We start from the raw sequence: 26670 nt of genomic DNA, 5'->3' as shown, positions 1-26670 counted from the left end.
TCTGCAGATGCTGGAAATTCAAGCAACACACATCAAAGTTGCTGGTGAACGCAGCAGGCCAGGCAACATCTGTAGGAAGAGGTGCAGTCGACGTTTCAGGCCGAGACCCTTCGTCAGTCCTGACAAAGGGTCTCGGCCTGAAACGTCGACTGCACCTCTTCCTACAGATGCTGCCTGGTCGACTGCACCTCTTCCTACAGATGCTGCCTGGCCTGCTGCGTTCACCAGCAACTTTGATGTGTGTTGCTTGAAAATAAATCCAAAGTGTTTCTACAGTTATATTAATAGCAAAAGTATAGTGAGGGATAAAATTGGTCCCTTAGAGAATCAGAGTGGACAGCTATGTGCGGAGCCAAAAGAGATGGGGGAGATTTTGAACAATTTCTTTTCTTCGGTATTCACGAAGGAGAAAGATGTTGAATTGTGTAAGGTAAGGGAAACAAGAAGGGTAGTTATGGAAAGTATGATGATTAAAGAAGAGGAAGTACAGGTGCTTTTAAGGAATATAAAAGTGGATAAGTCTCTGGATCCTGACAGGATATTCCCTAGGACCTTCAGGGAAGTTAGTGTGGAAATAACAGGGGCTCTGACAGAAATATTTCAAATGTCATTAGAAACGGGTATGGTGCTGGAGGATTGGCGTATTGCTCATGTTGTTCCGTTGTTTAAAAAGGGTTCTAAAAGTAAACCTAGCAATTATTGGCCTGTGAGTTTGACGTCAGTGGTGGGTAAATTGATGGAAAGTATTCTTAGAGATGGTATATGTTATTATTTGGATAGACAGGGTCTGATTAGGAAGTCAACATGGATTTGTACGTGGAAGGTCATGTTTGACAAATCTTATAGAATTTTTTGAAGAGGTTACTAGGAAAGTTGACAAAGGTAAAATGGTGGATATTGTCTATATGGACTCCAGTAAGGCATCCTTAAAACCATTATCACCTATTCCCACTTCCTAGCCATCTATCTTTCTCGTAGCCATCACATTCCTGGCACCTGATTGCCAAAACTCTTTCCAAAAAAATAACCCAATTATCCCTTCAGCAATACCCACAATTCTCTAAGCTCTAATCTTCCCCAGTTCCCCTAAGAATTCCTGCAGGCTATGATACAAGTCTCTCCCTCGAGAGCCAATCCTCTCATCCCCACAAATCTTTTTCTCTGAGGATTCAGTTCCCTTTGCCTCTAATATCCCCAAATGGTCACTCCAGTTTATTGTTTCCCATCCTGCCTAATCACTGTCTGCTTTCTCCCACACTCCATCAACCATCAACCTCTACAGCCTGACTCTGATACCCTTCCCCTTCATGATGCTCCCAGGCAGTAGGTTGGAATCAAAAGCCTCAGCTGGCTTAGTTATGATCGTGAAATCAAGACAAAAATGATAAACATCTGCTGCTGTTCAATTAAAATTGGCAATATCTTCAGGAAACCCCTTCCAGGTCTTCTGAAAATCAAACTCTCCTCCAAAGGCTCTGTGTTAATGTTGGTGACTAATCTACAGAGCTAGAACGTGATCCATGTTCCCTTTCCTCTTTTGAAAATAAGTACAAAAGCACAAGCTTTTGAAAAAAAATTAAGAATATGAATTCTCAGTAAAGATTCTTGCCATTCTCAATTCAGGAATAACTTGACTTACAGTTGAGTTCCTTTGTTCAGGTTACAGAAATTCATCCTTCCAGAATTCACAAATCACCATCCAAAAGTACGGAAAAAAAAAACTCACTTGCACAGAAATTATGCATGATGGATAGGTCATGTCATCCGCATGCCTAATACAGGTCCCTCCAAACAGATCCTTTACTCCCAGTTGAAGGAAGGTCAGTGAGCAACTTGTGGGCAAAGGAAACACTTCAAAGATCTCATCAAAGTCAGCCTGAAGGTAGTCAACATGATATCTGAAGACATTGCACTCAACAGATAAACCTGGAGGAAATCTGTTCAAGAGGGAGCTGTGCTATCTCCGCTGTGCTGCAGAGAATAACAGGCAGTTGCAAAAGGAGAAACGCAACAACCAAAAGACCCAACCACTAATCGTAGCCACTACTGACTTGTGTCCGCTGCAGCAGAATATGTGGATCCCAGATTGGCCTCCACAGCAACCTGAGGATCCCCCAATAGATAACCCTTTGGGAGAACATTATAGACAACAGACAATAGGTGCAGGAGTAGGCCATTCAGCCCTTCAAGCCAGCACCGCCATTCACTGTGATCATGGCTGATCATCCACAATCAGTATCCAGTTCCTGCCTTATCCCCATAACCTTTGATTCTGCTATCTTTAGGAGCTCTATCCATCTCTTTCTTGAAAGCATCCAGAGACTTGGCCTCCACTGCCTTCTGGGGCAGAGCACTCCACATATCCACCACTCTCTGGGTGAAAAAGTTTTTCCTCAACTCCATTCTAAATGGCCTACCCCTTATTCCTGAACTGTGGCCTCTGGTTCTGGACTCACCCATCAGCGGGAACATGCTTCCTGCCCCAGCATGTCCAATCCCTTAAAAATCTTATATGTTTCAATCGGATCCCCTCTCATCCTTCTAAATTCCAGTGTATACAAGCTCAGTCGCTCCAATCTTTCAACATATGACAGTCCTGCCATAGATAGATAGATAGATATACTTCATCGATCCCCAGGGAAACTGGGTTTCGTTACAGCCACACCAACCAAGAATAGAGCATAAATATAGCAATACAAAGACCACAAACAATCAAACAACTATATGCAAACTATTCCAGATGGAATAAGTCCAGGACCAGCCTATTGGCTGACGGTGTCTGACCCTCCACGGCCATCCCGGGAATTAACCTTGTGAACCTACGCTGCACTCCCTCAATAGCAAAAATATCCTTCCTCAAATTTGGAGACCAAAACTGCACACAATACTCCAGCTGTGGTCTCACCAGGGCCCTGTACAGCTGCAGAAGGACCTCTTTGCTCCTATACTCAATTCCCCTTGTTATGTAGGCCAGCAAGCCATCAGCTTTCTTCATTGTCTGCTGTGCCTGCATGCTTGCTTTCAGCAACTGATGTACAAGAACACCAAGATCTCGTTGTACTTCCCCTTTTCCTAACTTGACTCCATTTAGATAATAATCTGCCTTCCTGTTCTTACCACCAAAGTGGATAACCTCACATTTATCCACATTAAACTGCATCTGCCATGCATCCGCCCACCCACCCAGCCTGTTCAAGTCACCCTGCATTCTCATAACATCCTCCTCACACTTCACACTGCCACCCAGCTTCCTGTCATCTGCAAATTTGCTAATGTTACTTTTAATTCCTTCATCTAAATCATTAATGTATGTTGTAAACAGCTGCGGTCCCAGCACTGAACCCTGCGGTACCCCATTGGTCACCGCCTACCATTCTGAAAGGGACCTGTTAATCACTACTCTTTGTTTCCTGTCAGCCAGCCAATTTTCAATCCATGTCAGTACTCTGTCTCCAAAACCATATGCCCTAATTTTGCCCACTAATCTCCTATGTGGGACTTTATCAAAGGCTTTCTGAAAGTCCAGGTACACTACATCCACTGGCTCTCCCTTGTCCATTTTCATAGTCACATCCTCAAAAAATTCCAGAAGCTTAGTCAAGCACAATTTCCCCTTCGTAAATCCATGCTGACTCGGACCAATCCTGTTACTGCTATCCAAATGTGCCATAATTTCATCTTTTATAATTGACTCCAGCATCTTTCCCACCACTGATGTCAGGCTAACCGGTCTATAATTCCCTGTTTTCTCTCTCCCTCCTTTCTTGAAAAGTGGGACAACATTAGCCACCTGCCAATCCACAGGAACTGATCCTGAATCTATAGAACATTGGAAAATGATTACCAATGCATCCACGATTTCTAAAGCCACCTCCTTAAGTTCCCTGGGATGCAGACCATCAGGTCTCGGAGACTTATCAGCCTTTAGTCCCAACAATCTATCCAACACCATTTCCTGCCTAATATAAATTTCCTTCAGTTCATCCATTACCCTAGGTCTTTTGGCCACTATTATGTCTGGGAGATTGTTTGTGTCTTCCTTAGTGAAGACAGATCCAAAGTACCTGTTCAACTCATCTGCCATTTCCTTGTTCCCCATAATAAATTCACCTGTTTCTGTCTTCAAGGGCCCAATTTTGGTCTTAACTATTTTTTTCCTCTTCACATACCTAAAGAAGCTTTTACTATCCTCCTTTATATTCTCGGTTAGTTTACCTTCGTACATCTGTGTACTGCCTTTTTAGTTATCTTCTGTTGCTCTTCAAAAGTTTCCCAATCCTCCGGCTTTGCTATGTTATACTTCTCTTTTATTTTTATACTGTCCTTTACTTCCCTTGTCAGCCATGGCCTCCCCTTACTCCCCTTAGGATCTTTCTTTCTCTTTGGAATGAACTGATCCTGTACCTTCTGTATTATTCCCAGAAATACCCACCATTGTTGTTCCACTGTCATCCCTGCTAGGGTATTGTTCCATTGAACTTTGGCCAGCTCCTCCCTCATAGCTCCATAGTTCCCTTTGTTCAACTGTAATACTGATATTTCCGATTTTCCCTTCTCACTCTCAATTTGTAGATTAAAACTTGTCATATTATGGTCACTACCTCCTAATGGCTCCTTTACCTCAAGGTCCCTGATCAAATCCGGTTCACTGCACAGCACTAAATTTAGAATTGCCTTCTCTCTGGTTGGCTCCAGTACAAGCTGTTCTAAGAATCCATCTCAGAGGGACTCCACAAACTCCCTTTCTTGGGGTCCAGTACCAACCTGATTCTTCCAGTCTACCTGCATGTTGAAATCCCCCATAACAACTGTAGCATTACCTTTGCGACATGTCAATTTTAACTCTTGATTCAACTTACATCCTACATCCAGACTACTGTTTGGGGGCCTGTAGATAAGGCTGAATATCATTCCTCACCAACAGAGCCACCCCACCCCCTCTGCCCATCAGTCTGTCCTTTTGATAGGACGTATATTCTTGAATATTCATTTCCCAGGCCCTGTCCACTTGAAGCCATGTCTCTGGCTGCTCACGACCAGCTTTTAAATCAACCGCTCCTTCTCAGCCAATCGCTGCACTTACTCCTTCATTGCCGTGCCTCCGCTGACCTTGACTTGAATGATTGCACTGCCATTAGTATGGTGGAACAAACAACATCAATGAGATTCAACAATTTCTTTTCAGCAAAGGACAGACATGGTTATTCAGTGCACCTTGGCAACAAATGAGTAATGGAACAAGCAGGGAAGTTGGATCAATGATTTAATCCTGCTCTGAATTACCATTAAATTAGAGCAGCGAGGAGATTACTGGAATTCTTATTTTACTGCTTCTATTATCAAGAGAAATGAATATTTCATGTCGAAACTTACTACACCACTTGATCTTCCAATTACGATTGGCATCAACACCATGGCAATTGAAGTAAGTACTGTTAGAACGTGTTTTTCTCCAGAATCGATCCTAAATAAGATGCAAAAACTGTACATGTTTAAAACTGCGCAGATTAGTTCTACCTTTTAAATTCATTTTTTCTTAATGTAGTCATTCTAATTGCTTTGCCTCATGAATCAAAGGGCCATTTGAAAGTGCAAATCCCTGAATTTTTTTCTAGGTACAAGTATAGATGATTCTTCTTTAAAAGATAAACATAGAAAAATAATTGTATTCTCCCTTCTATTGTATTAATTAATTCATTAAGTTATGGAAAGCATTTAACAAACTGCTTTGATTAAGAGGGCATAAAAAAGACTACTTTGAATTGATCTGTAGATGACTACATTAAGAAAAAAACACAAATGATTGACCTACCGTTGTCCAGCTATAAAGGTATCCATCTACATTAAAAACAGGCATGATGTAGAAATACAGTTGTTTCAGAAGTTTTCGCATTACAGGATCACTGTGGTATGTCTTTACAGCCTTGCAAAGAAGAAAAGATGAAGAGCTTTTTTCCAATCTATATTATAATTGAAACTTACAGTACAGTATGTGGAGGGGTAGCACTTTTATGATGATATAAAGACTTAATTGACACTCAATTACATATAATTAACATTTTGAAACTAAGAACATTCCAGCTGACTTACATTGTGCTGGGACCACTGAGTCATTTGGAAGCCTGATAATCTGTAAACACAGCTGATATTTTCAGCGCTCCAAAAATAAATCCTCCTGTGAACCATGAGCATATTGTCAAGTTCCACATTTAATTATTGAACATTTTAGATGACACATCAGTTATAGAAATTATATCAAGGGGCAATGGGCCAAAATTAGGAAGCTGTGGTTAAATCAAAAGTGGAGTCAAAGCTGGAAAAAATTCCCCTATATTGAAAATGATAAATGGAGTGTGATACCAATGAATAGTGAGTACATTTCCAGTCAAGATAGCACCAGTGAACAAAGATTCCTTGGCTGATGTCTTTCAGATAGCCAGTCTCTTCAATTATTTCTCCTTTTCCACATCTTCAGCTTGTTCTTTTTTGTCTTTATCGTGTTACGGAAACTGTTGGAGCCTGTGATGTGCAGTTTGGAATTTGATGGAATGACCTTGCACTCTGCTGTATCCGCAGAGGACCGAACTGCTGAGATGGGGTCCTGAAAAGGACCAAGAACGTGAGCTGCCTTGCGGGGAAGACCAAAGGGTTACGAACCATTTCAAAGCGTCAGGGAAGATTGAAGCATTGAGGTGAATGCGAAGGAGGCTAGCAGTAGCTCTCAAAGGAGGCCATGGGCTCGACGGCGGTCGGTAGCCAAATTGGCACCGTTTGGACCCGGTGTGGCGGTTACTCTGCATGAAACGATTGAGACTGTGCGGCTATTCTCCTCAAATGCTGACGGGAGAATGCTTGTGATATCTTGAGATTTATGTGATTATTGGACTGTATATTATAGTAGTCTCCTTTGGTTTTTGGTGTTTGCTTTCTTGTTGCTGATTGGCGGGTGGGTGGTATGTTACTTTTTGTGAGAGGGAAGAGATTGGGATTTGGAGCCTGATATTCTTGTTGTTTTTCCGTGTGGGCAATCTGTAAGTTTTTGTGTGAGAAAGGGGTTCTGATGCTACTGCCGCTGATCTTTTCTGTGAGAGAAGGTGTTGGGGGTTTGATATCATTGTTGCTGGTTTTTGATGAGGGAGGGGGTTGGGGATTTGATGTTATCATCACTTTCCTTTTCAAGAGAGGGTTGGGGTTTTTGATATTCTAGCTGCCATTTTCCACCTGGGCGAACTGTTAATTTTTTGTCTGAGGGAGGGGCTGGGGTCTTTTGGGGTTTGCGAGATTTGTTTCCTTTTCTGTTTGATGCCACAGTGTCAGTGAGGAGTGAATATCTTTTCTTTAAACAATTCCCATGGCTTTTCTGTATTACGTGGCTATCTGGAGAAGACAAATATCAGAGTTGTATTGTACATGCATACTTTGACAATAAAATGAACCTTTGAACCAATTCTACAAGTACATCAACAGATATGGCACAGGTTATAGCAATAGTAAAAGATAAAGCTAGTGAATCTGCAGCCTTCAAACCAGTATAAACGAACTAAGTATACAAATAAAAATGAATAGTTCTCAATGCTTTTATAGAAACATGGCTGTAAAACAACATGGCTTGGGACGTGAATATTTAAGGTTCATCAAAGAAAGAACTTCAGGAAAAGTTGGAGCTGTAATTCTACAGCAAAGACAGGGCAAGTCAGGTTCTGGTAGTCAGGATGTAGAAGTGGTTAGGATGGAAATGAGATAAAATGTAAACAAGAGGACACTTGTGGGACTGCAGTACAGCAAACCTAATTGTAACCACAATACAGAATCAATGGGAGTTTGTTGGAAAGGTATTATGAATTAAATCCCCAGTTTGTCTGAAAAATCAGATGAGCACAGGAAAACTAGAAAGGTCACAGAACGTTTTTGATATAGTTTCCTAGTTCTGGAGCATAGATTCAGTTACAGTATATAGCATGAAATAGACCCTTCAGCCCAACAGGCACAAGATGCCTATCTATGCTAATTCTACTTGTCATCTCTCAACTTTCTTTGCTCCAGGAAAAACAGTCTGAATCTATCCAATCTTAATTTAACCCTTCCAATCCAGGGAACATTCCTGTGAAAATCTTTTCTGCATGTTCTGCAGCTTAATCAAATAATTTCTGTAGTGTGACAAGCAGAACAACACACAAAGGACCATTTCAAAGGGTGCAAAGAAATGAAAAGATAAAATGCTTTTAAAATCAGGTCAGACAAATTAAGAAAGACTGTGGAGTCCAGTTAATTACTCAGCATGTAACTTGCCACGGAAAATGCTTGAGCAAAACATAAACGAATCAGTCAATGAGACAGAATTTTAAGCAAAAAGCAAATAGAATGAATAAAATTATCAAAAAAATGAGCAGTTATTTATTTTTTCTGATACATTGATGCAAAATTTATGATTACTTATAATGTAGACTGAAGGAAACGAGAAAAGGCTTCAACTTAAAGAAAATGGAATATATTATAAACTATTAATCAAATCCAATTGAGCGATCACGTTTAAAAACACCTAATAAAACTTGAAAAAAAATGATAGGGTAAAAGAACAGGAAAATGAGAAAGTGTGGTGGGAGAACTGAAAAGCTGAAATTAGTTCAATTTGAACTATAATTTTGATTTAGTTGGAAACCTTTGTTTATTTGATATCATTATAACTGTAGGTTGCACAAAGTTTCCATTTCATCACCCAATATTCCAAATCAAATATAAATACTGTACTGCCAATGAGAAAATGTAGATAATTTTAGCCATTTAAGCTTGATTACTCACTTCGTTTACGAACCATTGACAAAAGGCTGGACCAATCCACTCTCTGGCATGAATGCCACAATCTATCCACACTGCTTTCTTGCAAGGATGTGATTTCTTGCCTAACTGAAATCGAAAGCATACATTCAATACTCAAAATCTTTCCAGTATTGTATAGCTTTGGTAACCCATGTAAATTACCTGAAGAACATAGAGAGGTCTTCCTTCATATGATTTCCCAATGGAGAAAAGATAAAGGAGCTGAGAATATGTTTGATACATCTGAAGCATCCAATTCTGTATCTGAAAATGTATCAAGTCATTTACAAAAGTACATTGCAGAAAGATAAACAGCCAACATTTCAAAAGACGAATCAATATTTTCAGATATTTGACAATTTACATTCATTTATATGGCCATCTTGATGCAAAGAATTGTTTGGTAGAAAGTAATTATTTTTTGTCCTATTCTCTGCACATGCGTGGTGCATGCCAAGCACTGCATCATACAGGCTTAACATCACAACTAAAAACACATAGTACTGCAGTAAAAGATTTTCAGATATGCATTAGAATTTTAAAACTGTGGGATGTGAATTTAACCCATTGTTTACTTAACTTCAATACCTACACTACATTTTTGCCAGTGTCACATTTTTTGTCAGAATCACATTCTTACTCTTACAATATATTCTAGTCCTCTTGAAATGAATGCTAAAATTGCATTTGCCTTCCTACCACTGAATCTACAAGTTAATCTTTAAGGAATCCTGCTCAAGAACTCCCAAGATCTCTGATTTTTGTATTTTCTCCGCATTCAGAAAATAGATTGCACCTTTATTTCTTCTACCAAAGTGCCTGACCTCACCCTTCCCGACACTATGTTCCATCTGTCACTTCTTTGTCCATTCTCCCAATCTGACCACATCCTTCTGCTGACTCTCTGCTTCTTCAACACCACCTGCCCCCCCCCACCCTATCTTTGTATCGTCTGCAAACCTGGCCACAAAGCCATCAATTCTGTCATCCAAATCATTGCCATATAATATGAAAAGAAGTAGTTCAACACCAACCCCGGCGGAACATCATTTGTTACAGGCAGCCAACCAGAGTAGGCCTCCTTTATTCTGACTCTTTGCCTCCTGCCAGTCAGCCAATCTGCTAGAATCTTTCCTGTAACACTACAGGCTCTTATCTAGTTAAGCAGCCTCATGTGTAGCACCTTGTCAAAGGCCTCCTGAAAATCCAAGTAAACAACATCCACTGACTCTCCTCTGTCTATTCCGCTGTTATTTCCCCAAAGAATTCCAATAGATTCCTGAAGGCAACCATGCTCACTTTGGCCTACCTTATCATGCGCCGTACCCTGAAACTTCATCCTTAATAAAAGACTCTAACATCTTCCCAAAGGCTGAAGTCAGACTAACTAGCCTATAATTTCCTTTCTTCTGCCTCCCATTCTTCTGAAAGAATGGTGTAAAATTTGCAATTTTCCTGTCCTCTGGAACCATTCCAGACCGTTAACTCTGCAGCATCTTTTTCCAGAGGTCAAATATCCACTCTCGCCTCCCTTTTGCTCTTTATATATAGTGTCTGGAAAAAACCATTAGGAATCCTCTTCAATATTATTAGCTAGCTTAACTTTATATTTAATCTTTTCTGTTCTAATGGTTTTTTGTTTAGCTGCTTTCTGATGGTTTTAAAAACCCTCCCATCCTCAAACTTCCCACTAACTTTAGCTATATTATATGCTCTTTCCTTTGGTTTTATGCTGTCTTTGACTTCCCCTGTCAACCATGGTTGCTCCATCCTCCCTTTAGAATGCTTCTTTATCTTTGGAATGTATCTCCCCTGTACCTTCTGAGTTGCCCCAGAAACTCCAACTATTGCTGTTCTGCTGTCATCCCTGCTAGTGTCCCCTTCCAATCAACTTTGGCCAGTTTCTCTCTCACACCTCTGTAATTCACTTGACTCCACTGGAATGCTGGTATATCTGACTTTGTCTTCTTACTCTCAAACTGCAGACTGAATTCTATCATATTATGATCACTGCTTCCCAAGGGTTTATTTACCTTAAGTTCCCTAATCAAATATGGTTCATTACACTACATCCAATCCAGAATTCCTCTTCCCCCTGGGGGCTCAGCCAGAAGCTGCTCTAAAAAGCCATCTCATAGGCAGTTTTCAAATTCCCTCGGGATCCAGCAGCGACCTGATTTTCCCAATCTACCTGAATGTTGAAATCCCCCCATGATGATTACAACATTGCCCTTTTTACATGCTTTTTCTATTTCCCATTGAAATTATACATCCCAATCCTGGCCACTGTTCAGGGGCCTGTATATAATACCCATCAGGGCGATCAAAGACCATAAGACATAGAAGCAGGATTAGGCCATCTGGCCTATCGAGTCTCCTCCGCCATTCAATCATGGCTGATCCTTTTTTTTTTCTCCTCCTCAACCCCAGTTCCTGACCTACTCCCTATAACCTTTGATGCCATGTCCAGTCAAGAACCTATCAATCTCTGCCTTAAATACACCCAACGACCTGGCCTCCACATCTGCATGTGGCAACAAATTACACAAGTTCACCACCCTTCGGCTAAAGAAATTTCTAAGCATCTCTGTTTTGAAATAGCGCACCTCTATCCTGACGTTGTGCCCTCTTGTCCTAGACACTCCCACCATGGGAAATATCCTTTCCACATCTACGCTGTCTAGGCCTTTCAACATTCGAAAGGTTTCAATGAGATCTCCCCTCACCCTCCTGAATTACAGCAAGTACAGACCCAGAGCCATCAAACATTTCTCGTATGATAACCCTTTCATTCCTGGAATCATCCTTGCGAACCTCCTCTGGACCCTCTCCAATGCCAGCACATCTTTTCTAAGATGAGGGGCCCAAAACTGTTCACAATACTCAAGGTGAGGCATCACCAGTGCCTTATAAAGCCTGAGCATCACATCCTTGTTCTTGTATTCAAAACCTCTTGAAATGAATGCTAACATGGCAATTGTCTTTGTCACCTTCGATTTGACCTGCAAGTTAACCTTTAGGCTGTTCTGCACAAGGACTCCCAAGTCCCATTGCATCTCAGACTTTTTTGATATTTTCCCCCGTTTAGAAAATAGTCCGCACATTTATTTCTACTACCAAAGTGCATGGCCATGCATTTTCCAACATCGTATTTCATTTGCCACTTTCTTGCCCATTCTCAAAATTTGTTTAAGTCCTTCTGCCTCCTACCTGTTTCCTCAACACTACCTGCCCTTCCACCAATCTTCATATCATCTGCAAACTTGGCATCAAAGCCATCTATTCTATCATCTAAATCATTTATATACAGCATATAAAGAAGTGGTCCCGACACAGACCCCTGCAGAATACCACTAGTCACTGGCAGCCAACTAAAAAAGGAGCCTTTTATTCCCACTTGCTGCCTCCTTCCAATCAGCCAATGCTCTACCCATGTTAGTAACTTTCCTGTAGTACCATGAGCTCGTAACTTGGTAAGCAGCCTCATGTCTGGCACCTTGTCAAAGGCCTTCTGAAAGTCCAAATATACAACATCTACTGCATCCCCTTTATCTACCCTACTTGTAATCTCAAAGAGTTCCAACAGGTTCGTCAGGCAGGATTTTCCCTGAAGGAAACCATGCTGACTTTGTACTATCTTGTCCTGTGTCACCAAGTACTCCATCACCTCATCCTTAACAATTGACTCAAGCATCTTCCCAACCACTGAGGTCAGGCTAACTGGTGTATAATTTCCTTTCTGCTACCTTCCTCCTTTCTTAAAGAGTGGAGTGACAGTTGCAATTTTCTATTTCTCCGGCACCATGCCAGAGTCCAATGATTTTTGAAAGATCATTTCTAATTCCACCACAATCTCTAACACTACCACTTTCAGAACCCTAGGGTGCAGTTCCTCTGGTCCAGGTGACTTATGTAACTTTAGGTCTTTCAGCTTTTTGAGCAACTTCTCTCATGTGAACAGTAACTGCACCCACTTCTCTTCCATCACACACTACAACATCAGATATACAGCTAGTGTCTTCCACAGTAAAGACTGATGCAAAATATTCATTTAGTTCATCAGCTATCTCCTTGTCCCCGTTATTATTTCTCTTGCCTCATTTTCTAATGATCCCATATCCACTCACATTCCTTTTATTTTTAACATAAAAAAACTTTTACTATCCACTTTGATATTATTTGTTAGCTTGCTTTCATCTTTCATCTTTTCCCTTCTAATGTCTTTTTTTAGTTGCCCTCTGTAGATTTTTAAAAACTTCCCAATCTATCTTCCCACTAATTTTTGCTTTGTTGTATGCACTTTCATTTGCTTTTACAATAACTTTGACTTCCCTTGGCAGCCACGGTTGTACTATTTTACCATTTCTTCATTTTTGGAATACACATGCCCTGCACCTTCCTCATTTTTCCCAGAAACGCACGCCATTGCTGCTCTGTTGACATCCCTGCCAGCAGCTCCTTCCAATTTACTTTGGCCAACTCTCTCTCATACCACTGTAATTCCCCTTACTCCACTGAAAGACTTTACTATTTCCCTATCAAATTTCAAGTTGAACTCAATCATAGTGTGATCACTGGTTCCTAAGGATTCTTTTACCTTAATCTTCCTAATCACTTCTGGTTCATTACATAGCACTCCATTCAGTATAGCTGATCACCTAGTAGGCTCAATGACAAACTGCTCTAAAAAGCCATCTCTTTGGCCTTCAACAAACTCACTCTCTTGAGTTCAAGTACCAGCTTGATTTTTCCAATCAGCCTGCATATTAAAATCTCCCATGACTACCATGCCCTTTTGACTTATCTTTTTTCATTTCCTGTTGTAATCTGTGGTCCACCTCCCAGCCACTGTTGGGAGGCCTGTATATAACTGTCATCAATGTCCTTTTACCTTTGCAGTTTCTTAATGCAACCCACAAGGCTTCTGCATCTTCTGATCCTATGTCACCTCTTTCTAAAGATTTGATTTCGTGTTTTTTACCAATAGAGCCACCCCACCCCCTCTTCCTGAACTTTCTATACAACTTGTATCCTTGGATGTTAAGCTCTGAACTATGATCTTCTTTCAGCCATGTCTCAGTGATAACCACATTGTCATACCTGCCAATCTCTAACTGTGCTACGAGATCATCTCCCTTATTCTGTATACTGCGTGTATTCAAATGTAACACCTTCAGTCCCGTATTCATCACCCTTTTCAATTTTGCCTCCTTGTTACACTTCAACTCATCCCACTGATTGCAATTTTGCACTATCATCTGGCTGTCCTTCCTCACAGTCACTGCACACAGCATCTACTTGTATGCCAACTGCCCCATCCTCATCCCCATCGCTCCGGTTCCCATCCCCCTTACAAACTTGTTTAAGCTCTCCCAACAACTCTAGCAAAGCCTGTCCACAAGGATATTGGTCTCACTCAGGTTCCAGTGTCACCTGTTCTTTTTGTACCAGTCATACCTTCTTTAGAAGAAATTGCAATGATTCAGAAATCTGAAACCCAGCCCCCTACACCACTCCATAAGCCATTTATTCATCAGTACTATCACCCTATTCCTGGCCTGACTAGCATGTGGTACTGGCAGTAATCCAGAGATTACTACCTTAGAGGTCCTGTTCTTCAGCCCCTCTCCAAGCTCTTCCTCCTTTTGATCTTTGTCATTGGTGCCAATGTGAGTCATGACCTTGGGTTGCTCACCTCACTCTTAAGAATCTTCTGCAGCCAATCTGAGACATTTTGGACCTTAGCAACTGTGAGTCAACACACTATCCTGGCTTCTTTTGTCAGCAGGAGGAGAAGATGGCAGCGTGACGCAGCACGCACAGCTCTCCAGTGAAATGATATCGTTTCTGTTAAGTAGGGTCCGTGGACAATTCTGATTTGATGAAGACAGACGTGAGAAACAGAGGAACACCTGGAGAAATTTCTGAAATGCCTGGTTCGCCACTGTTGTTACTGTGCGATCGAGAATCTCCGAAGGGTAGGCCCCAAAATCCCCGGCTTTGCCTGCTGCTGGCGACCGAGGCTGAGGTCGAAACGTTCGGATAGAGATGGCGCTCAGTACTCGGTGTCGGGGGGCTGATCAGAGCTCAAAGTTTTCGGACGACTCAGAGTTGAACTGTGGTCAGGCATGGCAGGGAGAGCTTTCTTCCTTCTCCCGTCTGCGTGCGATGTGGGACTTTTGAGAAACTTTGAACTTTTTTTTACTGTGCCATGGCCTGTTCTTCATCAAGTTATGGTATTGTTGCACTGTTGTAACTATATGTTATAATTATGTGGTTTTGTTAGTTTTTCAGTCTTGGTCTGTCCTGTGTTTTTGTGATATCACACCGGAGGAATATTGTATCATTTCTTAATGCATGCATTACTAAATGACAATAAAAGAGGACTACGTGTCCTCATAATCTAATCTTTTTTGTTGCCACAGAATCTGCTGCCCGTCCCCCCATCTACCGAGTCTCCTATCACCATCGCTCTGTCTGAATTTACCTTTCCCTCCTGAGCCTCAGAGCTGGCCACAGTGCCACTGACTTGACTGATGCTGCTGTGCCCTGATAAGCCATTCCCCCCACCCCCCAGCCACATTCAAAGCAGTATACTTGTGGGTGAGGGGATTTGCCACAAGGAAAACCTGTACTGACTGCTTACTCTGCCTACAGCTCCTGGTGGCCACCCATCTACTATCTGAAGTCTGGTCAATTCAGTAAATCATTCATCTATGAAATTTTCAGCCTCTCAGATGGCCCTGTGTGCATCCAGCTCCAGTTCCTTGATCTTGTCATTCAGGAGCTGAAGTTGGGTGCACTTCAGGAAGACTGTTAGGTACCCTGAAGTGACACATCTCACAGGAAGAGAATTCCACTGCCTGAACTACCATTCTAACTTCTCAAACTTCAGTTCTAGCCTGTGTCTGTTCTCACCGGCACCTATCCATTCTAACACTGGCCCACTCCAACAATGGCTGCTCCACTTAAACCTTGCTCCTTTTTAATGGCCCCCGCTAAATAACCCGAGCTACTATTAACCCAAACAATCTTCCACTCAGCAATCAAGTTCTGAGAGCCCCCGCTCGCTTTTTAAAACTAGTACGTAAAGTCCCAACCGACCCTGCTCATTTAAAAAAAAACTGATGCACATCATATCTATTTAATCACTTTACGTGGTTGTTTCCCCACCATGAACAAAATTTACTTGGAACAGGGATCTGGAATTGCAAACTGAAGGTGACCATATTAAAAGTGCAGGGTGACAGTTCTGGAGAGTGCTGGACCCAGTGGGTGTTGGTGTTGGTGTGCCCTCGCAACAGGAGAATCTAATTATTCAAAGATCTTTCAGTGCACTTACTTCAACCTCATGCTTTGATATAAGTATCTTACCCTACAGGCAGAGCATTAGAACTGATAAGGCTCGTTCTCAGTATCTAAGAATTGTGCCTTTTGACACCAGCAATATATTAAATTAGTACAACCACCAGATGCAAACATACCTTTGAGGTGCATCGGGACAATAAGATATCCCAAAAGTCAAAAGCTTATTCAAATTTCATTCACAATCTAGCACACATACCTCATTCCTGGGTCTCACATTAGGGAGAGAGCCTGTGGTATGTCGAATACCGGGTGAAAAAGTCACCTGTGTCTTTGCTGTTGCCTTGTTCACGCTTGAGTGCTTGGTGCCAATGCTTTTTCTTTTGCTGGTGGGGGAGGGGGGATTGTCGTTTGCTGCCACTTACGTGCGGGAGGGAGGGGAGCTGGGGGGGCACTTTGGGGTTCTAACATTTAACTGTTGTTCATTCTTTGGGGCACTCCTCTGTTTTCGTGGATGGTTGTGAAGAAAAAGCATTTCAGGATGTATATTGTATACATTTCTCTGACATTAAATGTACCTTTGAATATGTCCAACATAAACACACTCAAGATAGACACTACCACTGCAAAAGTGTACACTTAAATACCAATATCATTAAAATAAATATGACATGTTCTGCAGGATTTGAAGAGCTTGTTTCCTACACAGAGCGAATTTTGACAGTCAAAGATCAGTTCTGTCTTCACAGAAATTTTTTATCTGTTGTAAGCATATACAGGAGTGCCAGCTAATCCTGTCAGTAGTGCTGGCATGAGCTCACGTTGAAAAGTGATCTCTTCAAGTGTATCTGAAGTTAACAGCTGCAGAATGATTGCCTTTTGTCACTATCTTTGAAGCATGCTTAGAACTGGTATACATTACTGTGGGTGAATACTGCTGTTCGACCACGTAACATCAGCTTTCCTTTCCTTTCCAGGTTTCTCCACAGCAAGCTCTAAACTAATAAGCCCACTTACTGCCCAGTGAGTCGCTGCACAACAGGAAGAGCAGCAATGTGGCTGCCCCCAGACAGCACCAGCACAGATACTAGCAATGCATCTAACTTTTCCAGGGAGACACCTAGCACCTAACAATCTAGCAGCGGTGGGGGGGGGGGAAGGGGGAAGAGGATATCTTACTTCCATTATTTAGTACCAGATTCTGAAGGGAAAAAAAAGAGGGAGCAGGATTCTGCCTTTCCTGAGGTCAGGTAGGTCCTAGCTGTCCTGAGCTGAGCTAGACTTGACTGAAAATTATTGAAGAGTGCTCCTTCAACTGTCTAATAGTACAGTCATTTCAGCACATTGAAAATCTATCGTATGACGACAGAGTATGTGGCATGGGGGTGGGGGATGTGGTTTGATGAATTGAGTAAAGATGGCAGACTGAAAAAACTTACCTTTGTTTCATGGTAGACACAATCTTTACATATGCACTTTTTAAGATAATTAGCACAAACTGAATGCTCTTGAAACGAGCCTGATCTGTTTCCCCACACCTCCCCCATCACTAATATCTTTTCTTTTGGTACTTAAACAAAAAAAAATCCCGATTTCAGCTGACTTCTCACACTGCAGCTCACAACAGACATTCCCAGTATGAACGAGGGTTATGTGCCTTATGTGTTTTACACAGGACCACATTTGAAAATAGTGTCTTTAGTTACATACCTCTTCTAAGGTGTGATAGACTTCATAGTTGTAGAGAGAATTGGACCGACGATATCGAGCACCAAAGCCACTCTGCTTCTCCATTAGTTCTTGAAGATCAGAAACAAGGATCCTAATATTAAAGAAGAAGGTAAGTTCTTGCATTTGAAGAGACTCCCAACCCTTCTCCCAGAGTCAGGTGAAATCGGTGGGGGGGGGGGGGCTATCTGCTGAGAGCCTGGGTTGCAGCGGGACCCTGCAAGGGATGAAGTGGGGCTCAGCCAAGGGACGGAGGGGTCTGAGTTGCAGGAGGGCACAATAGACAGGCCGGGGGAAGTCTCGCCCGGTAGACCAGAAGTATCCCCAGTTGTGTCGGAACACGAAGAGGTAGATGAGGGGATACAGAGGTCTCACAGAATCAGGAGACCACCGGATAGGCTGGCCTATGTAGCACCGGGGGAACAGAGTGTGGCCTCTACTGCTTTGGGGAACTATGTCACTGCCTCTTACACCTGGGTAGGACTTTGCTTTGCAGGAAGGGTTGGCAAATTATCTTAAAGTCATGAGGACATGACTAAATTTGGTGGGGGGAGAGCGTAACACCCTGGGAAAGATTTCACTGCTAATGTAGTGGTTTCTCTGTAGCGCAGCGTCTGGGTTATGACTAGAGATAACGGGGGCTTTGGAATGTGCGCTGGCCAATAAGGGGAGGCGTTTTTCTTTCTTGTGTGCCTGAGAGAAGGCTTTGCGGTCTTTTGTTCGGTGGAAGATGGAGAGAGAAGATACCAGAATGGGGAAGTCGTAGACTGCAGGACGAAGTAGACTTGGAACGGGGTCGAGAGCTGGTGACGCCTGGAGGAAAACTGATAGAGAATGAGCAGACGGGAAAACAGTGATCTCTAACGTGCGCATTACACTGTTTCATGAAAATGGGCCCTTTTTCCTTTTTTGTTTCTTTACTAACCCTATAGTCAAATTAAGAATTATAAATCTCAATCGTTTAATTTCATATTGTGTATTGTTTGTTATTTCGTGGTACTGATTTGTAACAGGGGAACACATCACGCAGCATCCACCCAAACGAGATTTCTCAAGTTTAGCCGGGCCAGAGGCTGCCTTCCCCTAGATTTACGCCGCTAGCCGAACCTGAGGGTTACACTCGCATCACTATAGCAACACCATTGTTATTTTCACCTCTACATTACGAAGCTTATTCTCAGCAGTCTCAAATCTTTGGTGACCCACAAATGTGGGAAATGGGTGGTGTTGATATGAATTTGGAACAACATGCTTAAGTCCTTCAATCACCCGCATATTTTAAAAACTGAAACACCAACAATGTTACTAACAGCTTGTTTGACAGAAAAGATGCCAGATATGTAGAGTAATGTAAATTCACTTGTGCAGGTCTTCAAAGGTGGCTAGATTCATCAGTCATTTTGATACAGGATCATAAGACGTAGCAGCAAAATTATGCCATTTGGCCAATTGAGTCTGCCCTGCCACTCTATCATGGCTGATACTTTTTTTTCCCTCCTCAACCCCTTTTCCTGGCCTTCTCCCCACTGTAACGTTTGATGCCTTAAGCACACCCAACAACCTGGCCTCCACAACTGCACACAGCAACAAATTCCACAACTTTACCACCCTCTGGAAAAGGGTGTGAAAGAAATTTCTGCGCATCTCGGTTTTGAATGGACAGGATTTTCCCTGAAGGAAACCATGCTGACTTTGCCCTATTTTGTCCTGTGTCATCATTTGTGATGTCACTCCATCACCTCATCCTTAACAATTGACTCTAACCACTGAAGTCATACTAACTGGTCTATAATTTCCTTTCTGGTGCCTTCCTCCTTTCTTAAAGAGTGGAGTGACATTTGCAATTTTCCAGTCCTCTGGCACCATGCCAGAGTCCAATAATTTTTGAAAGATCATTTCTACTGCTGCCACAAACTCTAATGCTACCTCTTTCAGAACCCTAGGGTGCAGTTCATCTGGTCCAGGTGACTTATGTACTTTTAGGTCTTTGAGCACCTTCTCCCTTGTAATGGTAACTGCATCCACTTCTCTTCCTTCACACACTACAACATCTGGCACACTGCTAGCGTCTTCCACAGATTTCTTTTGAGAAAAAAATGATGCAGTAAAACACTATTATTATGTTGTAACCATTTACAATTATTAATTTTTTTGATAAAATTATAGTTCTTTACAAAATAAATCTATTTGTTGCTGTTTTGACAAGTTACTTTTTGAGAATTGTATTTGGAAAACCATGACCTAATTAGTGAGAGCCAGCATGGCTCTGTGCAGGGCAAGCCATGTCTTACAAACTTAATTAAGTTTTTTGTTGAAGGTGATTGATGAAGGTAGAGCTGTGGATGCAGTCTACGTGGTTTTTACTAAGGCAACTGACAAAGTTCCTTTGTGGGAAGCTCATCCAGAAGATTAAGATGCGTAGAATGGTGAATTTGATGTTTGGATTCGGAACCGGCTTACCCACAGAATGCAGGGGAGACTTATTCAACCTGAAGGTCTGTGATTAGTGCTGTGCTACAGGGATCTACACTGGGACCTCTGTATGAGATGTATATAAATGACCTGGATGAAAATGTAGATGGATGGGTTATAAAGTTTGCAGATGATATGAAGATTGGTGGTGTTGTGGATAGTGTAGATGACTGGCAAAGAACACAGCGGGATATAGATCAATTTCAGATATGTGTGGAGAAATGGCACGTGGAGTTTAACCTGGCCAAATGTGAAGTGTTGCACCATTGTAGGTCAAATGTAAACTGACAGTATCTAAAGTGACAATGGTTAAGGGCAAGACCCTTAACAGTGTTGATGAGCGGAGGGATCGTGGGGTCAAAGTTCATAGCTCCCTGAAGGTGGCTACACAGGTTGATAGGATGGTTAAGGAGGCATATGGCATGCTTATATTAGTCGAGACATTGAGTTCAAAAGTCAGGAAGTTATATTGCAGCATTATAAAATACTAGTTAGGCCACATTTGGAGTATTTCATTCAGCTGTGTTTGGCCCATTATAGGAAGGATGTTGAGGCTTTGGAGAGGGTTTACCAGGATGCTGCCTGTTAATGATGAAAGGAGTATTACAGCTCAATTCCCTGTGTGTGTGTGCCATACTCTGCCAGGGCCTCGGTAACCACTTTTTCAAGTGGTTGTCTTGGAGGAAAGATTCGGTGAGTGGTCCCCCATGTCCTTCTCACAGTGCAGTTTTTTTTTTACGAGGCTGAGTTGCGGGCTCGGCACTCAACCCGGCACGGATGGAAAGCGTGCCCGGGATCAGTTCGACTGGATTCGAACTCGGGAACCTCGCTCCGGAGTCCGGCGCTGATGTCACTGTGCCACCAGCCGGCCCGTGTGCAGTAGGGGAGATTAAAGAATACTAGGGGCAATTATTTATTTGTAGCAAATTCTATTCAGGTGCTGGATATGACCAAGTAAAACCAAAACATTCATCCCTAGACTTCAGTGAGTTTCAGGAAACTGCAGTTTCTCTGAGGCAGCCATTTTGTGACACATTATGAGCAAAGCAAATATAATAAGAACCATTCAACTTATAAATTAAAAGAAAACATTTCAAGTATATTTAATTTTGGAATTTATTTTGGCCCAGCAATTTTCTGTTCTATATTTTGAGTTAAAATGATGTACCTCAACTTTAAAAGTAGGTATGCGTTTTCATTGTACTTACTAAGAGCATTTAAGCAATCGACTCCAAGTCAAATATAAAACGATAATGGGTTGTGAATATAAATGCAACTTTATAATACATTGACTATTTTTCTCTGCCTTGCAAAAATTCATCCATTTTAGAAATTATGCTTGTGTTGAAAATATTAGTCAGGAAATGTGACCTCAGGACAGTTGTAAATGCAGCTGCAATGGCAAGGAAAAAAACAATCAACAAATCCACTGGTTACCTGTGTGGTTAGTATTTTTTAAGGAGGGTGAAATAGTCTGCTTTTAAAAAAAGGATTTGGCTGTGTAGAAAAATAACCTGTGTAAATTTGACAGTTTCTATAGCATTAAATGTCCAATTGTACACTGAAATTGGTTCCTAATTTAAGAACAGAAAAATATAATAATTCTATATTTTGATGAGCATTTTTTGCAAGGCCTCAATGAAAATATGCACAAAAGAGACAAATGACATTTCTTAACATCAAATAAATTTGTGATCTCTGCACATGCTCGCATAAACAACACTTAGCTTTTTAGTTGTCTTTCTCAATGAGCCAAGCTCATGTCTTCCAAGATCCAAACAACTCTTAATTTTAGTAAAATAATTGTGATGATTACAAAGTACTATTTTAAACTTGTTAGTAGAAAATTCTTCACCATTAAAGGAATTATCACCCACCTTTTTGCCACAATATTGTTTCTTCTTAAATAGTCAATATGAGAACAAATACTCACAAAAATATGATATTGTCCACTTCAAATTAATAAACAAAATTAATTCAATACTACACTTCCCTTGAGAACCACTGCTGGCTAACTCAATGGAGACTATCAAGTTCCATTATTTCCTCCACAGCTTCTTTTGGTCATTCATAGCAATTAGTAGGATGGGTGGAACTCAAAGAACCAGGGAAGAGATTGGAATATTTTTAATGCATTAAGTAGCCATGATTTAAAACTTCCTCCCTAAAGATTGATTTGAAATTTGCTTGAAGATTCAAAATTAACTTTCCAAAGAAATTTGCATATATATTTGACAAAGAAATCTGGAAGACTCCAAGGTTATCTGGGGAAGTGGGAGGAGACTGGGATGAACTGTACATAAGACCATAAAACATAGGAGCAGAATTGGGCCATTTGACCCATCGAGTCTCCTCTGCCATTCAATCATGGCTGATCCTTTTTTGTTAACTATTTAACTGACAGACATGATAGGCATTTTTCATTTCTGCCTCCTTACAGGTCACAGAGAGGCTCAAATTAGATGTTATCTAAGTTAGAGTCATGAATTATCAGTGAACCAATGCCCCATCCTTTAATTCATTGCTTCTCCCACTTCATCTCAGACAGGAGTGAAATGATTTTGGTTAATGGAAAGTAACAGCAGGGAATCCAACACAAACCTCAAAAACACAAAATACTCTGCAGATGCTGGGGTCAAAGCAACACTGACAACACACTGGAGGAACTCAGCAGGTCGGGCAGCACCCATGGAAACAATCAGTCAACGTTTCAGTCCGGAACCCTTTGTCAGGACTGAAGAGGGAAGGGGCAGAGACCCTACAAAGAAGGTGGGGGGAGGGTGGGAAGGAGAAGGCAGGTAGGTTCCAGGTGAAAAACCAGTAAGGGGAAAGATGAAGGGGTGGGGGTAGGGAGGAAAGGTGAAGAAGGAATAGGGGAAAGCACAATGGGTAGTAGAAGGAGGCGGAACCATGAGGGAGGTGGTAGGCAGCTGGGGGAAGGGGCAGAGTGAAACTGGGATAGGGGAAGGGGGGGAGAGGGAATTACTGGAAGTTAGAGAAATCAATGTTCATACCAAGGGGCTGGAGACTACCTAGATGGTATATGAGGTGTTGCTCCCCCAACCTGAGTTTAGCCTCATCATGGCAGTAGAGGAGGCCATGTATGGACATATCCGATTCTGCATCGGGTTTCGCCGATGTAGAGGAGGCCGCACCAGGAGCACCGGATGCAATAGATGACCCCAACAGACTCACAAGTGAAGTGTTGCCTCACCTGAAAGGATGCAGATTGGGGGACTGCTTCGTCGAGCACCTCTGCTCCGTCCTCCACAACAGACAGGATCTTCCAGTTGCCACCCACTTCAACTCTGCTTCACATTCCCATTCGGATATGTCCATACATGGCCTCCTCTACTGCCATGATGAGGCTAAACTCAGGTTGGAGGAGCAACACCTCATATATCGTCTAGGTAGTCTCCATCCCCTTGGTATGAACATAGAATTCTCCAACTTCCGGTAATTCCCTCCCCCTCCCTTCCCCTATCCCAGTTTCACTCTGCCCCTCCCCCAGCTGCCTACCACCTCCCTCATGATTCCGCCTCCTTCTACTACCCATTGTGCTTTCCCCTATTCCTTCTTCACCTTTCCTGCCTATCCCCTCCCTACTTCCCCTCCCCCACCCCTTCATCTGTTCCCTTACTGGTTTTTCACCTGGAACCTACCTGCCTTCTCCTTCCCACTCTCCCTCCACCTTCTTTATAGGGCCTCTGCCCCTTCCCTCTTCAGTCCTGATGAAGGGTTCCAACCCGAAACATTGACTGATCGTTTCCACGGATGCTGCCTGATCTGCTGAGTTCCTCCAGCGTGTTGTCAGTGTTGCTCCAACAGAAACCTCATCCTTTATCATTCTGCAGGTTGTTTAAAAAGATTTATAACGAATTAAATTTAAACCTCAGAAGCAATACTGGCTTAATTTCATAAAAGTTCAATATTGACAATTACCATATTTCACATTCTTCTAAAACAAACTCTGCTATTTCAGAATCTAATGCTGAATGCAATAAACTTTACATTTCGCTAAAAATATACCTCTATTTAATATTGTTTCTCCAGCAGCAACCACTCAGTAATAACAGATCCATTGTTTGTCAAGTGTAGCTGAAAGGAATTGATTTTCAATGCTTGGAGAAAATCTTTTGTACTCTATGTGAAAGAAAGAATTGATTCACGAAGAATGATTACAGTGTTGCTTATTGTATGCAGTCTGTGTGACAGTGAAATCTGTTGATAAGCAAAATATATTGAACAAGATTCAAGACAAGTAAGAAATGATAATCCATAAAAACTATAATGATAAGTAACAGAAGAGCTAAATCACCTGCCACTGAATTTGCGTCAGCAATGTGCTGCAGAGCATGTGCTTTGGATAACTAATGCGCATCAATGATGAATTTTTTGGATTTGGTAAGAAATTCGGACAGTAACTATAACAGATTGGCAAAGTCCACCATTAAAACAAATGGAAGTTACCTTCAAATTGAGAATGTCGCCATCAATGGTGGAAAAAAAGCAGTCCATAAATTTTAAGTATAGCGAAGTTTGCAGATACCAGAAATACTAATGAGACAAAGGTATTATTCTCCGTATTTGTTGTTCTCTTTTTAATACATGTGCCTCTTCAGCGCTGTACAGTTTCTGAACACTCACAAAATGCTGGGGGAGCTCAGCAGGACAGGAAGCATCCATGGAAAAGGGTAAACAGTCAACATTTTGGGCCGATACCTTTCATCAAGTTACCCCAGCATTTTGTGTGTGGTGCTTGGATTTCCAGAATCTGCAGATTTTCTCATTGAGTTTCTGAATACTATTCATATAGATTTTCTAAATCTTTGCTAATACAGAGACATGGTCTAATAACACAGAGACACAAGTTTAAATCCTATAATGGCAGCTATGGATTTTAAATTCTTTCAAGTCTGATAATTATAATATGAGAAAAAGTACTTAATTTTTTATGCACAGAAAACCCACCTGGTTCAAAGATGCCTTCCTAGGGAAGAAATCTGCTTCCCTCACCCATCAGCTCAAATATGTAGCCCTCGAATATTCTCTGAAATGGTTGAGTAAGCCACTGAGTTCTACTATAATTGTTAAATTAAATGACCTTGGCAATGAATTTGAATACAGAGAAGTTTGCCCTTGCCTATATCACTTCACAAAATAAACTTAATGAGCACCTAGGGATTGATATTTAAATTTGGAAAGGTGTCTTACAGACTTGTCAAATAGTTGTCTGACAACACTGACTTTTCAAAGTCATAACATCCAATCCATGTGACGCACCACCATCACAATCCTTGGGTATATTCTGTCCTGCCACCTGGCAGGGGAAAGTAGATGGTCTAGTGATATACAGGGTGAAATACCATTTGAGTCTTCAACATTGACTCCAGAACGCATGAAGCCTCATAGCAATGGGATAAACAAGAGCCAGGGAATCCATTTCTGATTATCATTTACCTTTCTCCATCAGCTGATAAATCAAACATCCATGTTTAACAGTAGTCAGAGAGAGAGAAATGCAACACAGACACCTGCCTCAGTCCACCATCAATCAGCCATTTATATTCATCCTACATTAATCCCATTTTTTTAAGAACATAAGACTTAGGAGCAGAATTAGGCCATTCAGTGCATCAATTCTGTTCTGCCATTCCATCATTGCTGACATTATCCCTCAAAAAACCTATTCTTCTACCTTCTTCCCATAACTTAGACACCTTAATTAATCAAGAACCTATCAACCTGCACCTTAAATATACCCAGCGTTCTGGATTGCACAGCCGTCTGCAGCTAAGAAATATTTCCTCAGCTCTGTTATAAATTGATGCCACTCAAATCTGAGGCTGTGCCCTCTGGTCCTAGACTTCCCTCATTGTAGGAAACATCCTTTCCACATCCACTCTATCCAGACCTTCAAATATTCAATAGGTTTCAATGAGATCACTACTCATTCTTCTAAACTCCAGCAAGTAGAGGCCCAAGACCATCAAATGCTCCTCATATGTTAAATCCTTCATTCCTAAGATCATTCTCCTGAACCTCCCCTGAACTCTCTCCAATGCCAGCACATCCTTTCTTGATAAGTGGCCCAAAACTGCTCACAATACTCTTACTGCAGTCTGACAAATGCCTTATGAAGTCTCAGCATTATATCATTGCTTCTATATCCTAGTCCTTTCGAAATGAATGCTAACATTGCATTTGCCTTCCTTACCACTGATTTAACCTGCAAGTTAACCTTTATGGAATCTGGCACAAGGACTCCCAAATCTCTCTGCACATGTAATTTTTGAATTTTCTCCCCATTTACAAAATAGTCCACGCTTTTATTCTTTCTGCTAAACT

The 26670-nt window shown here is 41.6% G+C and overlaps 1 protein-coding gene across 1 annotated transcript in view; it reads right to left on the bottom strand.

Annotated features, from left to right (window-relative positions):
- The window catches only part of cpa6 (carboxypeptidase A6), a 56323-nt gene that overhangs the window by 18638 nt on the left and 11015 nt on the right, over window positions 1-26670 (bottom strand). The window contains exons 2-6 of the mRNA XM_072243402.1: window positions 17833-17944; window positions 8980-9081; window positions 8800-8904; window positions 5813-5923; window positions 5374-5464 (exon numbers count right to left, since the gene is read on the bottom strand). Of these exons, the coding sequence (XP_072099503.1) occupies window positions 5374-5464; window positions 5813-5923; window positions 8800-8904; window positions 8980-9081; window positions 17833-17944 (521 nt within the window). The remainder of the gene's footprint in view (window positions 1-5373; window positions 5465-5812; window positions 5924-8799; window positions 8905-8979; window positions 9082-17832; window positions 17945-26670) is intronic.

The sequence above is a fragment of the Mobula birostris genome, chromosome 1 (genome assembly GCF_030028105.1).
Source record: "Mobula birostris isolate sMobBir1 chromosome 1, sMobBir1.hap1, whole genome shotgun sequence".
In the NCBI taxonomy this organism is placed as follows: Eukaryota; Metazoa; Chordata; class Chondrichthyes; order Myliobatiformes; family Myliobatidae; genus Mobula; species Mobula birostris.
Note: the sequence above shows the minus strand (reverse complement) of the source record. Positions and strands in the feature narration are given on the sequence as shown.